We start from the raw sequence: 12,446 nt of genomic DNA, 5'->3' as shown, positions 1-12,446 counted from the left end.
AAAAGTTCCGTTGTGGAATCTTGATGATTCCACAACGGGTCTATTGTCCCGTTGTGGAATCATCATGTTTCCACAACGGGACAAAAGTCCAGTTGTGGAATTCTGATGATCCACAACGGGACAGTTGTCCCATTGTGAAATTCAAAGAAAATTTAAAATTTAAACAACAGGATTGTGACTCGTTGTTTAATCTCGTCGCGGCCAAGGTATCATCTCGCCGCGGCCAAACGTTTCCACAACGGTACAATAACCCATTGTGGAAACATGTGTTAGAACTGTAAAACCACGACATTTCGCCGCGGTGAGTGTAAGCCTTGGCCGCGGCGAAATGTTTCCACAACGGTACAATAACCTGTTGTGGAAACATTTCGCCGCGGCCAAGGCTTACACTCGCCGCGGCGAAATGTCGTAAAAATTTTAGGTCTTCACTATAAAAGCCTCATTTCGATTTCTTTCTCCATTTTTTTTCACTTCCTCTCGCCTCAGACCTTCATTTCGGCCGTTTCTGTGTAATTTCCTCTCCTAAACCTACCTTGAAACTTCGACGCGTTCTCGCCGACGCCAAATCTTGCCGTGCCTCCTCGCCGAAGCCAGTTCTCTCCTCCATCTCTTTCTCTCTCTCGGTCTAGCCTCCCTTGCTCCTTCTCCCACCGACCTAGAGGTATGTTTGTAACTCAATTTCATATCAAAATCTTAAATGTCATTAATGTTTTGTGTGATTTATAAACTAATTTAGGATTTTGGTTGTAATTTATGATATTGGATTGTAGATTTGGCCGAAATTAGGGTTTTTTTGTTTTGGGTTTTATTTTGTAGTTTATGATTTTATGTATAATGTTATTTTTATGTTGAAAATGAGTTTTATTTTGATATTGTGGTTAAATTTATTTTGGATTTGAGTTTGAATTGTGTTTGTGATGAGTTTTATGCTTATTTTATTTGAATATAATGTGTTTAGTGTTGAATTTTGATATTTAGTGTTGAATTGAGTTTAATTTTGTGTTGAAAATGATTTATTGTTTGAAAATGTTGTTGAATTTGAGTTTGGATTCATTTGTTCAATTAGAAAATGGGTCGATCAAAAACCCCCGCCGGTTACAAAGAAGCCGCCCCTAGCTCTTCTAGGCACCCCACTAAAAAAAGTAAGAGGCCTCGTCAATCCGAACCCGAACCCGAAGTGAACTATAATATTCGGATATTCACTAGTAAGGCCGCGGAAGATCGATATGACATTCTCGTTCAACGAAGTCCGATCTTTGAACGAGGGTTGGAGGTGAGCCCAAGCACGCCTATAGGGGTCAAATCCACAACACCATCGAAGGTTTCTCGTGGAGAAAATGTTGTGCCACACCCGAGCACAAAGCAAACGTCACTCTCATGTACGAATTCTACGCGAACTTACTTGATCAAGTGGATGATGTGGTGACGGTTCGCGGTGTAGAGGTCGACTGTAGTGTCGGAGCTATCAACGCGTTGCTAGGAACTCCGGACATCGATTTCGAGAATGAGGGTTACCGACAATGGTTGAGAGATCCTAACCTCGACGAAATATTGAGTTTGTTGACTACTCCTGGAGAGAATTGGGTCATGGACAGAGGAGTTAGAAAGCTTCTCCGAAAATCGTTGACGAGGTTAAACTTTTCTTCTTTTGTGTGTGTATTATTGTCTATTGCATGTTTTCAATATAACGGTGTTTATTTTACAGGCTCGCAAAAACGTGGATTTATTTCATTTGCTCTCGTCTCTTTCCGATAAAGCACTTCACCCGTCTCGACGAGGAACATGTACACCTTCTGTTTTGTGTCATACGTGGAAAAACCATCAATGTCGGTCGATTCATCTACAATTGGATGAAGAGAATCGACTACAAGAATATCAAAAATGGGTTGCTGTATCCGTCAATCATCTACGGCTTGTGTCTGAATGCCGATGTTGGAGGCTCAAAATATTGTCAATGGTGCCCACAAGAAGAGTTGTAGTCTTTATTTTGTACATTTGATGTAATAAAGTCTCATGAAGACTCTTGCTTGTAATTTCCTATTCATTTAATAATAAAGTTGAAACGTTCATTCATTCTTTCTTTGTTTGAAGCTTTATGATAAAACCTTAGTCTTTTAGTCCATAAACAAACTTAACAACTTACGAAGAGACAAATGTAGATTTGCATGAACAAACTCTTCTTAGTTTGATTAAAACGATATATTCGCAATCTTAGGGTCAAAGGACTATTGACCTCAGTATGATTGTTAGAAGAATCTATGATGTCTGGTTATGAGGCATTGAGAGTTGGAGACTCTATAATTCTTCTAGGTATCTTCCGAAGGTACTGAATTGACCAGTGCACTTCTAGAGACAAGATAAGAACAAACCATTTAACCTTTTATGTCTCGAAGTCACTACGTATGAATTGCATCGTGCTTACCTTAATCCTGAAATAAGACATGTCATTTTACACCTTAAGTATTCTCATTTGAGAAAGTCAGAGTTCGGACTCACTATGTGATTCTGAACAGGGCCTATTGGTGAAATACTAAGTTGTGAGAATGTCATGAGTAACTTTGTGAAGTTCTCATAGATATGGAATTCATGTACAAGATTGCTGAAATGCAATGTATGTCACCTCATGCTTTGTTCCTTGGAGTGTGAATAAATGAACTGGCCAGTGTCGAAATTGAGTCCTGACTTTATTGGATGAAACAATGTGACTTGTTAGCTCCTCGTCAATACATTGTTTCTAACTTATTCACAAGCGACAAAGGAGTTGAGGAAATAACAGCTAGAAGGGTAAAATGGTAATTTAGTAAATCCCGACTAGTTGATGACATTCATGAAGGGTAAACATAGATAATATTCAGTGGATCCGCTCATCATAATTAGGTTGAATTCTTGAGTAGAAAATAAATTCATTTGAATCGAGAGATTTTCAGTGTCAACTTTTTAGTGGAGTCAGTTGGCATTAAGCTAAACTTGAAAAAGGTTTGTGAACTTTAGAGTCCAAGTGTTTAGCTCAAGCTTTGTTCATTTGGGTCCATGAGGTCACTGTCACAAATCACATCGAGTAGGAATAGTTAAACTGGAAGCTAAGTCAAAACATGAACGAAAATTGTCAAAAGGGTATATTTGTCTTTTGAGACATATGATGAAATGAATGTCAATAAATTTTTTGACAAGGTCATTTGATGACATGCATCACTCGGCCAATACTAGTCTTATTGGGCCATGTGGATTAATTTCATTTCATAAGAATTTTATTGAAAATTCTTAATGGGCCTTTTTCATGTTCTCATGAACAAATAAAGAAGCTTCTAGAAGCTCGTTCTAGAGGACATGTTGGGGGCCTACTACCCAAGAGATAGAGAGAATATTTTGTGCATAAATGTATCAAGATACTTGCCAAAAGAAAAAGAGGAAACAAATTTGCATGAGGATGCTTTAGGGTAATTGGCCAAGAGAGAGACAAGGCAAGGCAATGAACAAAAATGGAAACAAATCCAAGCCTTCTAGAAGGCATCCTTGGCCGAGCATCTCAAGTGGGAAAAGAGGTAATTGGCTCATGAATATGTGATATTCTATAGAAGAGGAAACTACCTTATAGAAGGTGAGACCTCTCCTATAAATAGGAGCCTCATTTCCTCACATTTCATTCATCCAAGTTTAAGAGATTTGAGAGATTATCTCTCTAGAACTTTGGCCGAAATCCTCTCTCTCTCTCTCTCTCTAGTTTATTTTCGATTTTTTGTTCTGGCACCTAGGTCCTCACGTGACCTAGAGTTTAGCTCTGCGACTTCGAGACTTGTTCTTAAGTCGTAGTGTTTAAAAGTGCCCACTCACTAATTCCTTTTCTCTCGAGTGATTTAGTGATAGAAACTTTCGTGGTTGCTCGAGGTGCCGAGGAAAGAAAGAGGGACGTGCTGCGAGGGGAGATGAGCGTTGCAAACTTTCCAAAAGCTTCTTCAAAGTTCAAGCTTCAAGAAAGGTTAGTAAAGTTCTATACTCATAATAGTTTTTAATTACATGTACTTGCTCTTTTGTCTAGGTTAGTAAAAACTGGTTTTACTTGTAAAAGAAAATTTTTAAAATTCCGCCGCTTACCGAAGCGTTAATTATTTTCTTAAACCCTAGATCGATTCCAACACAAAACACGACACAACCAAGAAGTGTACGGCGCCTATTAATGACAAGACGATCGAGAGATACATAGTAAAAGAGCCGGAAGAGGAGGAAGAGAATGAAGAAGAGGAGGACGAACTGTCACTCAACAAGCCACTGTTGTGCTTACAACCACCTCCAGGGTAAAATCCTGCCACCCAAGACTACATTGCTCGGTGTAACCACTATCTCGTCGGCGGGTATCAACACACCCAAGACTACATGCACCGACAAGGAGAATATAGCGCCGCGGCTTTCGAGGGATTAAACGAGCTCATAGGTCGGTGGGACATCAACCAGGAGAATCAATTCCATTTCCCTTCATATCCTCAGTACACATACTATCCGGCCCAAGCACCGCAATGGCCATCGCATATGGCACCTCCTCAGTACCCGGGACCACCACCACCACAACCACCTGGGAATAACAACGACAGTAACGAGTAAACTTTTTTTAATGTGTTTTTTGAACCCTTCTAAGTTTAATATTTGTTTTCAAGTTTTTTTTTATATGTGTGAGACTTAAATATTTATATTTTTATGTGTTTTATGAGATTGTTTGATACTCGGTTCAGTTTTTATTTTGTGTTTGAGATTGTTATGGTTATTTGAATTAGTGTTTGATTGAGTACTATGGATGATTGAGTATTTGAAATATATGTATTGATATTGTTTGATGTTATTTAAGAAAAATAGGATAACTATGGTATTTGTAAGTAAAATAACTCAGAAATCAGTTCCCAGGAATATGTGGACTCTGGAACTCATTTCGCCGCGGCAACGTATAATGGTGGCCGCGGCCAAATCTATACGTCGCCGCGGCGAGATGAGTTCCCAGAAATATGCTGACTTTGGAACTGATTTCGCCGCGACCAAGTATAGATTTCGCCGCGGATAAATAGTTTGGCCGCGGCCAACAACATACGTGGCCGCGGCGAGATGAGTTCCCAGGAATACGTGGACTCTGGAACTCATTTCGCCGCGGCGACGTATAATGTTGGCCGCGGCCAAACTATTTAGCCGCGGCGAAATCTATACTTGGCCGCGGCGAAATCAGTTCCCAGGAATATGTTGACTCTGGAACTCATCTCGCCGCGGCGACGTATAATGTTGGCTGCGGCCAAATTATTTGGCCGCGGCCAAATATATACTTGGCCGCGGCCGGTTGTACAATTGGCCACGGCCATGTGCATTGTTGGTCGCGGCGAAATATGTTCCAGATTAGTGTTTATCAATAACATCTACAAAAATAAATAACCTTACAAAATATATATTATAGAAGAAAACATGAATGTATCATAATCTGAATCATAAAATACATATAGTTTTTTTGTTTTCACACAAAAATAGGATTGATATCCGAACGAAGTAAATGAGAAACATCATCATCATCATCAAAATCTTCAATCTCTTCATCAACAAGTGGTAAGCCGGATGGGAATGAGGGTATATTATACATGTCTTCGTCTTCGTCAATATTTCTCGCTTTCATGTGAACAACTAATGACAAGTCTGGATTGACGGGTTCTGATACGTAAAACACTTGAGTTGCTTAAGAGGCCAAAATAAATGAATCATTCTCGTAACTTGTACGCCGAAAGTCAACAATTGTAACTCCGTCTTTATCAACTTTAACATGATTGTTGTCGGCCCATTTGCACTTAAACAAAGCGATTCGCAACCCACAATAATCAAGTTCCCAAATGTCTTCAATGTAACCATAATAGTTCATGAAAGCTTTTTTTGGATTTTTATCCTTTGCCGAAGAAACATGTAATGCTTCAGCAAGTAATGTGACACCACTATTTTGAACGGGATGTTTGTTGTCTCTTTCTTTGGTGTAAAAAGTAAAACCATTAACAGACCAAGCAGTGTACCTTGTAACCATTGAGGAAGGCCCGCTAGATATTTTGCTCAACATTTCCGAATGTCCAGATTCTCGAAATAATCATTTTCCAAGCCACTTCTTAAACAAACGATTGTGCTCTTCTTGTAACCATTTTTCATTTTTAGCTTTTTTTTGGATCATTTACTCTCAATTCACTCAAATGAATATCCACAAAGGGTGTGACTTCGGAAACGTTATTCAAAACATGGAGACCGGCTTGCTCCCACTCTTTCCGATTGACGCTAGAATAAGTACCTACAAATAACCACTCATATAAATAGTTGTCCTTTCATTAATAAGTTAAATACACAAAAGAAAGTGTCACAAAAAATACCTATAGATAGAGCTTTTGATTCTTGACTTGTGTTGTTTGGCAACCCAATCGCGTCTGCATTAGCTAAATACTCCGACCAAAATTCAACGGATTCATCTGCTATATAGTTTTCCACTACGCTCCCTTCCGGCCTATTGTAGTTCTTCACATAACTCTTCAACACTTTCATGTAACGTTCGATTGGATACATCCAACTTAAAAATACAGACCCACATAATTTCACTTCACGTACCAAGTGAACAGTTAAGTGAATCATGATGTCAAAAAACGAAGGTGGGAAAATCTTTTCTAGCATGCAAAGAGTTTTAACCAACTCCGATTGTAGTGAATCCAAGCAGATAGGATCGATAACCTTCGAGCAAATCGAGTTGAAGAATACACATATCTTGGATATTGCAAATCTCACATCGGGTGACAAAATTCCACGCAAGGCGAGAGGTAACATTTGTTGTAGAAGCACATGACAATCGTGAGTCTTCGTTCCAATAAGTCTCAAATCTTTCATAGATACAAATCTCATATAGTTTGAAGAATGACCATCAGGAACTTTGATAGACACAAACCATTTACACAACTTCTTCTTCTCCTTCCGATCTAGAGTGTACTTTGCCGCTGGTAATTTTGTTTTTTTGTCCGCACTCCTCGTCGGCATGCAAAATACTTCTTATGTTCAGCTCCTTGAGATCCATTCTAGATTTTATTCCGTCTTTCGATTTATGTGGATCATTAAGAAGCGTACCTATAAGGGATTCGCAAACTTCTTTCTCGATATGCATAACATCAAGACAATTCCGAACGTAGTGCGTCTTTCAATACGGAAGGTTGTAGAATATCGATTTCTTCTTCCAAGGATTCTCTTGAAACGACTCTTTAGTACTAGCACGACACTTTCTCTTTCCAAGGACTTCATTTACGTTTTTTACCATCTCGTACACATCTTCACCAGACAAAATTCGAGGAGGGAACCGTTCTTCTGTGTTGCCATCAAATGCTTGTTTTAACCTTCTAAACGGGTGGTCTCTTGGTAAAAATCTTCTATGCCCGATAAAAACAGTCTTCTTCCCATGCTTCAACCGGAGGGAAAATGTGTCTTTCATGCAAATAGGACAACTAATCGAGCATTTCACAGAATATCCTGACAAATTCCCATAGGCCGGAAAGTCGTTAATAATCCACATTAACATTGCCCGTAAGTTGAAAGAATCTTCACGATATGTGTCTTTGACCTTGACACGCGTCTCCCATAACATCTTCAAATCATCGACAAACGGTGCCAAATAGACATCGATATCATTATCTGGTTGACTCGGTCGTGATATTAGAAGCGTTAGCATCAAGAACTTTCTCTTCATACACAGTTTTGGAGCACTACTACAAATACAGTCTTTCGGTGCGGATGACTTTTGGGTGCGACTTTTCGCACCTAAAAGTCGTACCAAAAAAGACTTTCGGGTGCGAAAAGTCGCATCCAAAAGACATTGAAGCAACTAAAAACTTTCGCTGATTTTTTTAAATTTGGGTGCGAAAAGTCGCACCTAAAAATCAAGGTTATCTTTTGGGTGCGACAAAGTCGCACCCAAAAGTCGTGTCGCACCCAAAAGTCCAAATGTTTTAAGCGGTCTTTTCCCCCCCTTTTGTATAAAATTTTGACCGGTCAAAACATTGGGTGCGACTTTTCGCACCCAAAAGGTCCATTGGGTGCGACAAAGTCGCACCCAAATTCTAGGTCATGTTATAAAAAAAAAATTCAGGCTGAGCTTTTTTCTCTCTCTCTCACGCTCTCACTCTCGATTTCTCTGGTCCTCTTCGTCGCCTAAGCTCACCCGTCGTTCCACCCTAGTCCGACAGCCTCTCCGGCCGGTAAGTCTTCTCTCATTCTCCCTCTCTCTCTATCCTACTATCTCTCTCTCACATTCTCTCTCTCCAGCTCACTATATATATCTCGGCCACAAGAACAACTTGGCCATACCATCATCACCATCCTCTCATCTTCATCTTCATCTTCTTGTCATTGTTCTCCTTAGCATGCCACCAGCCAGAGACCGAGCCTCCTTGTGCGTGCGCTCCGACCGAGACGAGCCACGACGGCCGCGAGTCACCGGAGCACGCCGACCATGAGTCACCCCCGGGAAAAGGACGAGAGAGCACCGGGAACAAGAAATTTCACGAAATCAAGGTAAGAAAAGTTCTTACCCGAAATGGATTTTTGAAAAAATTAGGGTTCTTAGTTTGGATTTGGGGCTTTTGATTTCTGAGCTTGGGTTGTGGAATTTAAGTGAGTTTGAGCTCGTTTTGGTGCTCGGATTGTATTGCTTGTGCTCGGATACGTGAGTTTGAATCGATTTTAAGTTCGCTGTGAACAGCCTCTGTAAATTGACGTGGTCAGATCAGTACCGATTTAATTTGGATTTGTTAATATTTTTCCTGAAAAGTAGACGTTATGGGCTTTCTAAAATGACCAAGAACGTGTAAATCCGTTGAGATTTGAGTGAGTTATGAATTTTTTAAAACAGGGTTTTAAAGCTGAGAATTCTGAGCGTGTGTTTGAATTTATGGCCGAAAATTGAAAAAAATTAGGGTTGAGGAATTATGATTTGGGGCTTTTAATTTCTGAGATTAGTTTGATGATTCTGGAGTGTTTTAAGGCTCGTTTGGTGATGGTTTTACTTCAACCTCCTTTTCTTTGAAGTTTTTTTTCCCCTGTTTAAATGTGGCTGATATTCCTGTATTTTGTTTCACTTCCTAGCATCACGTAATATCTTTGTCATCACTGCAATATGGGCGCCGATTGTTCTTGTGAGTAAAGCGCTATATTTTTATAAATGTTAAAGTTTTGAATCTCATGCTGCTGACTATTTGATAAATATCGTGTCACCCTACTCTTGTACAAATAATTAGAGTATTAAAAAAAAATCAATAAAAGTTTTGGTCTATGATTGATCACTACCGTATGAGGACATCTCTTCATAGTTTTGTTGTTACCGAATCAATATTTTTTTTTCTAAATTACTTTTCATATTGATGTCTCTGTTTACTTTTATTTCTCCGTAGATAAGAACGCTGGGGATGCTGAGGTCCAGATTCGAAGCTGTCTCTTTAGCTTTTAGTTGTTATCTCATGCCATCATCAAGTACATGCACCAAAAAGAAAATCTCGGTAATGACTATTTTTAATTGGTGGTCTACATGGCTCTCTTTGATATATACTAATTCATGAATTTTATTTCAATTTGGGTTTCATTTTTAACAACACAGGATTTTGACGCGGATATGTAATGAAATTAGTGAAAGTATAGGCTCGAAGAGATTTTTGTAAACTGTTCGTATGAGCGGGCTGCTTCATCTGAGTAAGAGGTTAAGGACTTTCTTAAGACTACTGGTAATAGACTTTCTCTGTGCTTTCACTGGGTTTCATATGTCAACCGGTTATACGTGAACCGAATTATTCTCTTGTAGTTCTAAATACTTTACGGTGGTACATTTGACACCTATCTGATGATGAAGAAGACAATCAATTATGCTCTCGGATAATCACCCTGCTTCAGGATGTTTTGGAAATCATCACACAAGACATTATGATTAATGGACATGAGTAATAAAATGACAAACAGCAAGACTTACTTTCCTTGATATCTCCTATTTAATGTTACATGGTCTTCTCTTCCTGTAGACTTATATTGTTGGGATATGATATTAAAAAAGTTTGAGGCTGAAGATCTCTTTGTTCATACGTATGTTGAGGATGTGTTTCAAAGTTTGAGGCTGAATGTATTTAATTGCTTTTTATTTTTATAAATAAATTAAGAATCGAAGTCACTTTTGAATCAGGTGACAACTAAAGCATTGATAATAATTACGTTTTTCCAAAGATTTAAAGTCACTTTATAATAGAGTGACGTCTAAAGCACTATTTCTTGTCATGCGGGAAAGTATCGGGTGCGACAAAGTCGCACCGAATGCTCTTTTACCCGCCTTTTCCACGGATTTTGGTCGCATTTTAGGTGCGACTTTAGGTGCGAAAAGTCGCACCTAAATGTCGCACCCAAGATTTTTAGGTGCCGACTTTCGGGTGCGGAAAAGTCGCACCCAAAGTCGCACCTAAAGATATCTTTGGGTGCGAAAAAAGTCGCACCCAAAGGTCTTTTTTGTACTAGTGGAGGGAGATTGTAGTTCACCAATATAACCGGTCAAACACTGTATTTACTACTCATCATGTTGTACCGTTGTGGAATCCCTAATTTGTAGTAGTGATCTCATCATTAAAAATAATTATAAAAATTCAAAATAATAATTTTAAATATGTTTGAATTAAAAAAATGAAAAAAATAAACGCTCTCTTTTTATTTATGGTAGAACTTTATCATACATATTAGAATAAAACTGCCGCAAATATATATATATATATATATATATGTATATTATATTTATATATATTATATTTAACATGTCTAATATAATAAACATTTAACACTTTGAAGAATTAATGATAGTGAAACGCAAGTAATGACAAAATGAGGGTTTTTTTTCAATCAGGTTGAACTGATATATTTAATAGGCATGACATTGATACATAAAGTAAAAAAAAAAAAGTGAAGTCTCTGTAAATCTGGAAATGATCCAAGCACTTAAATATGCACGTATATTTGTAAAATATATATGCATGCGTGTGTGTAATTTTGAGAGAGAGCGAGAGTATTTTTATTTTATAATTTTTTTTTTTTAAAATCAGATGGTGATACGTGTCATTTAATCTAATTTAACGGTTGGGTACTAACGGAAGAACAAATTTTTAATCTTGAGTATTTTTCTCGCAATTTTTAAAGAATAGTTACAAGTGTTACAACCCATAAATATTTGGTCTTTTTGACGCAATTTCTTCCAAAATTAGTAATCTAATCTTTAGACATTAACCATTTATTTACTTCTGAAATAATCTCACTAACCGCCGCAAACATATTTTCTCATTTATAGTGTTCTCAAGCTAACTAATAAAGGCTATCGTGTTCTCACTTTAGCCTACTTAATTTAGAAACCGAATAACTAAAATACTAGACAATTTTACATTTCTAAAATAACCCCAGCAACTCCAAGGTGAACTGAAAGATCGGATTCATCAATTGAAGGGGATAAACTTATTGGCGTTTGAGTAAAGTAGTCAATAAAAATTTAATTTTGGCAAATTAACCAAGTTTGGTTTATTTGTGAAATAGCCAATAAATCACATTAACCAACTTGATCATATAAAAATATGCTTCATTAAAATGAACAGTTACCAAATATAAATTAACTAACAAAAATAAAATAAAAATAAAAAACATTACAATAAATAACTATTTCATTAATAGATTAAAAAATTATATACAAATATGAAAAGTATAACAAGATATTCACTGTCAATCTGATCTAGAGCTTCACCATGATGCTCAAATGCTACGCCATAGTCTTTTGTTTTTATTCAGGCCGTGTTCTATACAAAATTTACCAACATTAAAACAAATAAATTTAAATATACCGACATTAGCACAAATAAACACAAATATATCAACATTAACATAGTTTTGAACAAAAATCAAAGCAAAAATAGTGAAATGTTATTATTCTACGGTCTCATATACCGACATTATCACAAATAAACACAAAAATACGAGACTTCTTAGATAGACCCAAAAAATTTGAGAAACAAAAATCCGAGAAACCTACTGTGTTGTCGTCATCGTCATCGACACAACTATTTTCGAAAGGCTTCGTCATAGTCTCTCATGCGTTTCTATGACAAATTTACTAAAATTAACACAAGTATACCAGCATTAACGAAAATTGACGAGGGACAAAATCAAAGCAAACAAATTAACGAAAATAAACACAGTAATATCTCATTCTTTGGTTTGGGCAGACCTAAAAATAAAGAGAAATTGCCCCATTTGTCACCAATTTCATAACATTTTCCCACTTTCCACCAAAAGACTAATTTTTCCCAAAATACCACCATCTATGTCAACAATGTTGACATCTATTTTTGTCCTTCACTATGAGATGTCAACATTGTTGACATATAATGTCAACAATGTTGACATCT

The 12,446-nt window shown here is 37.5% G+C and overlaps 1 protein-coding gene across 1 annotated transcript; it reads left to right on the top strand.

Annotated features, from left to right (window-relative positions):
- Window positions 1–1,069: 1,069 nt before the first annotated feature.
- Window positions 1,070–10,001, top strand: LOC149384835 (uncharacterized). The gene is made up of 4 exons (XM_089626176.1): window positions 1,070–1,273; window positions 8,299–8,547; window positions 9,423–9,527; window positions 9,626–10,001. The coding sequence occupies exons 1-4, from the start codon at window positions 1,070–1,072 to the stop codon at window positions 9,644–9,646; spliced, it is 579 nt and encodes a 192-aa protein (XP_089482302.1). The 3' UTR covers window positions 9,647–10,001.
- Window positions 10,002–12,446: the final 2,445 nt, after the last annotated feature.

This window comes from Urtica dioica, chromosome 9 (assembly GCF_054948205.1).
Source record: "Urtica dioica subsp. dioica isolate 48M chromosome 9, U.dioica_male_clone48M_v1_H2, whole genome shotgun sequence".
In the NCBI taxonomy this organism is placed as follows: domain Eukaryota; kingdom Viridiplantae; phylum Streptophyta; class Magnoliopsida; order Rosales; family Urticaceae; genus Urtica; species Urtica dioica.
This window is presented reverse-complemented; position numbering and strand designations above follow the sequence as displayed.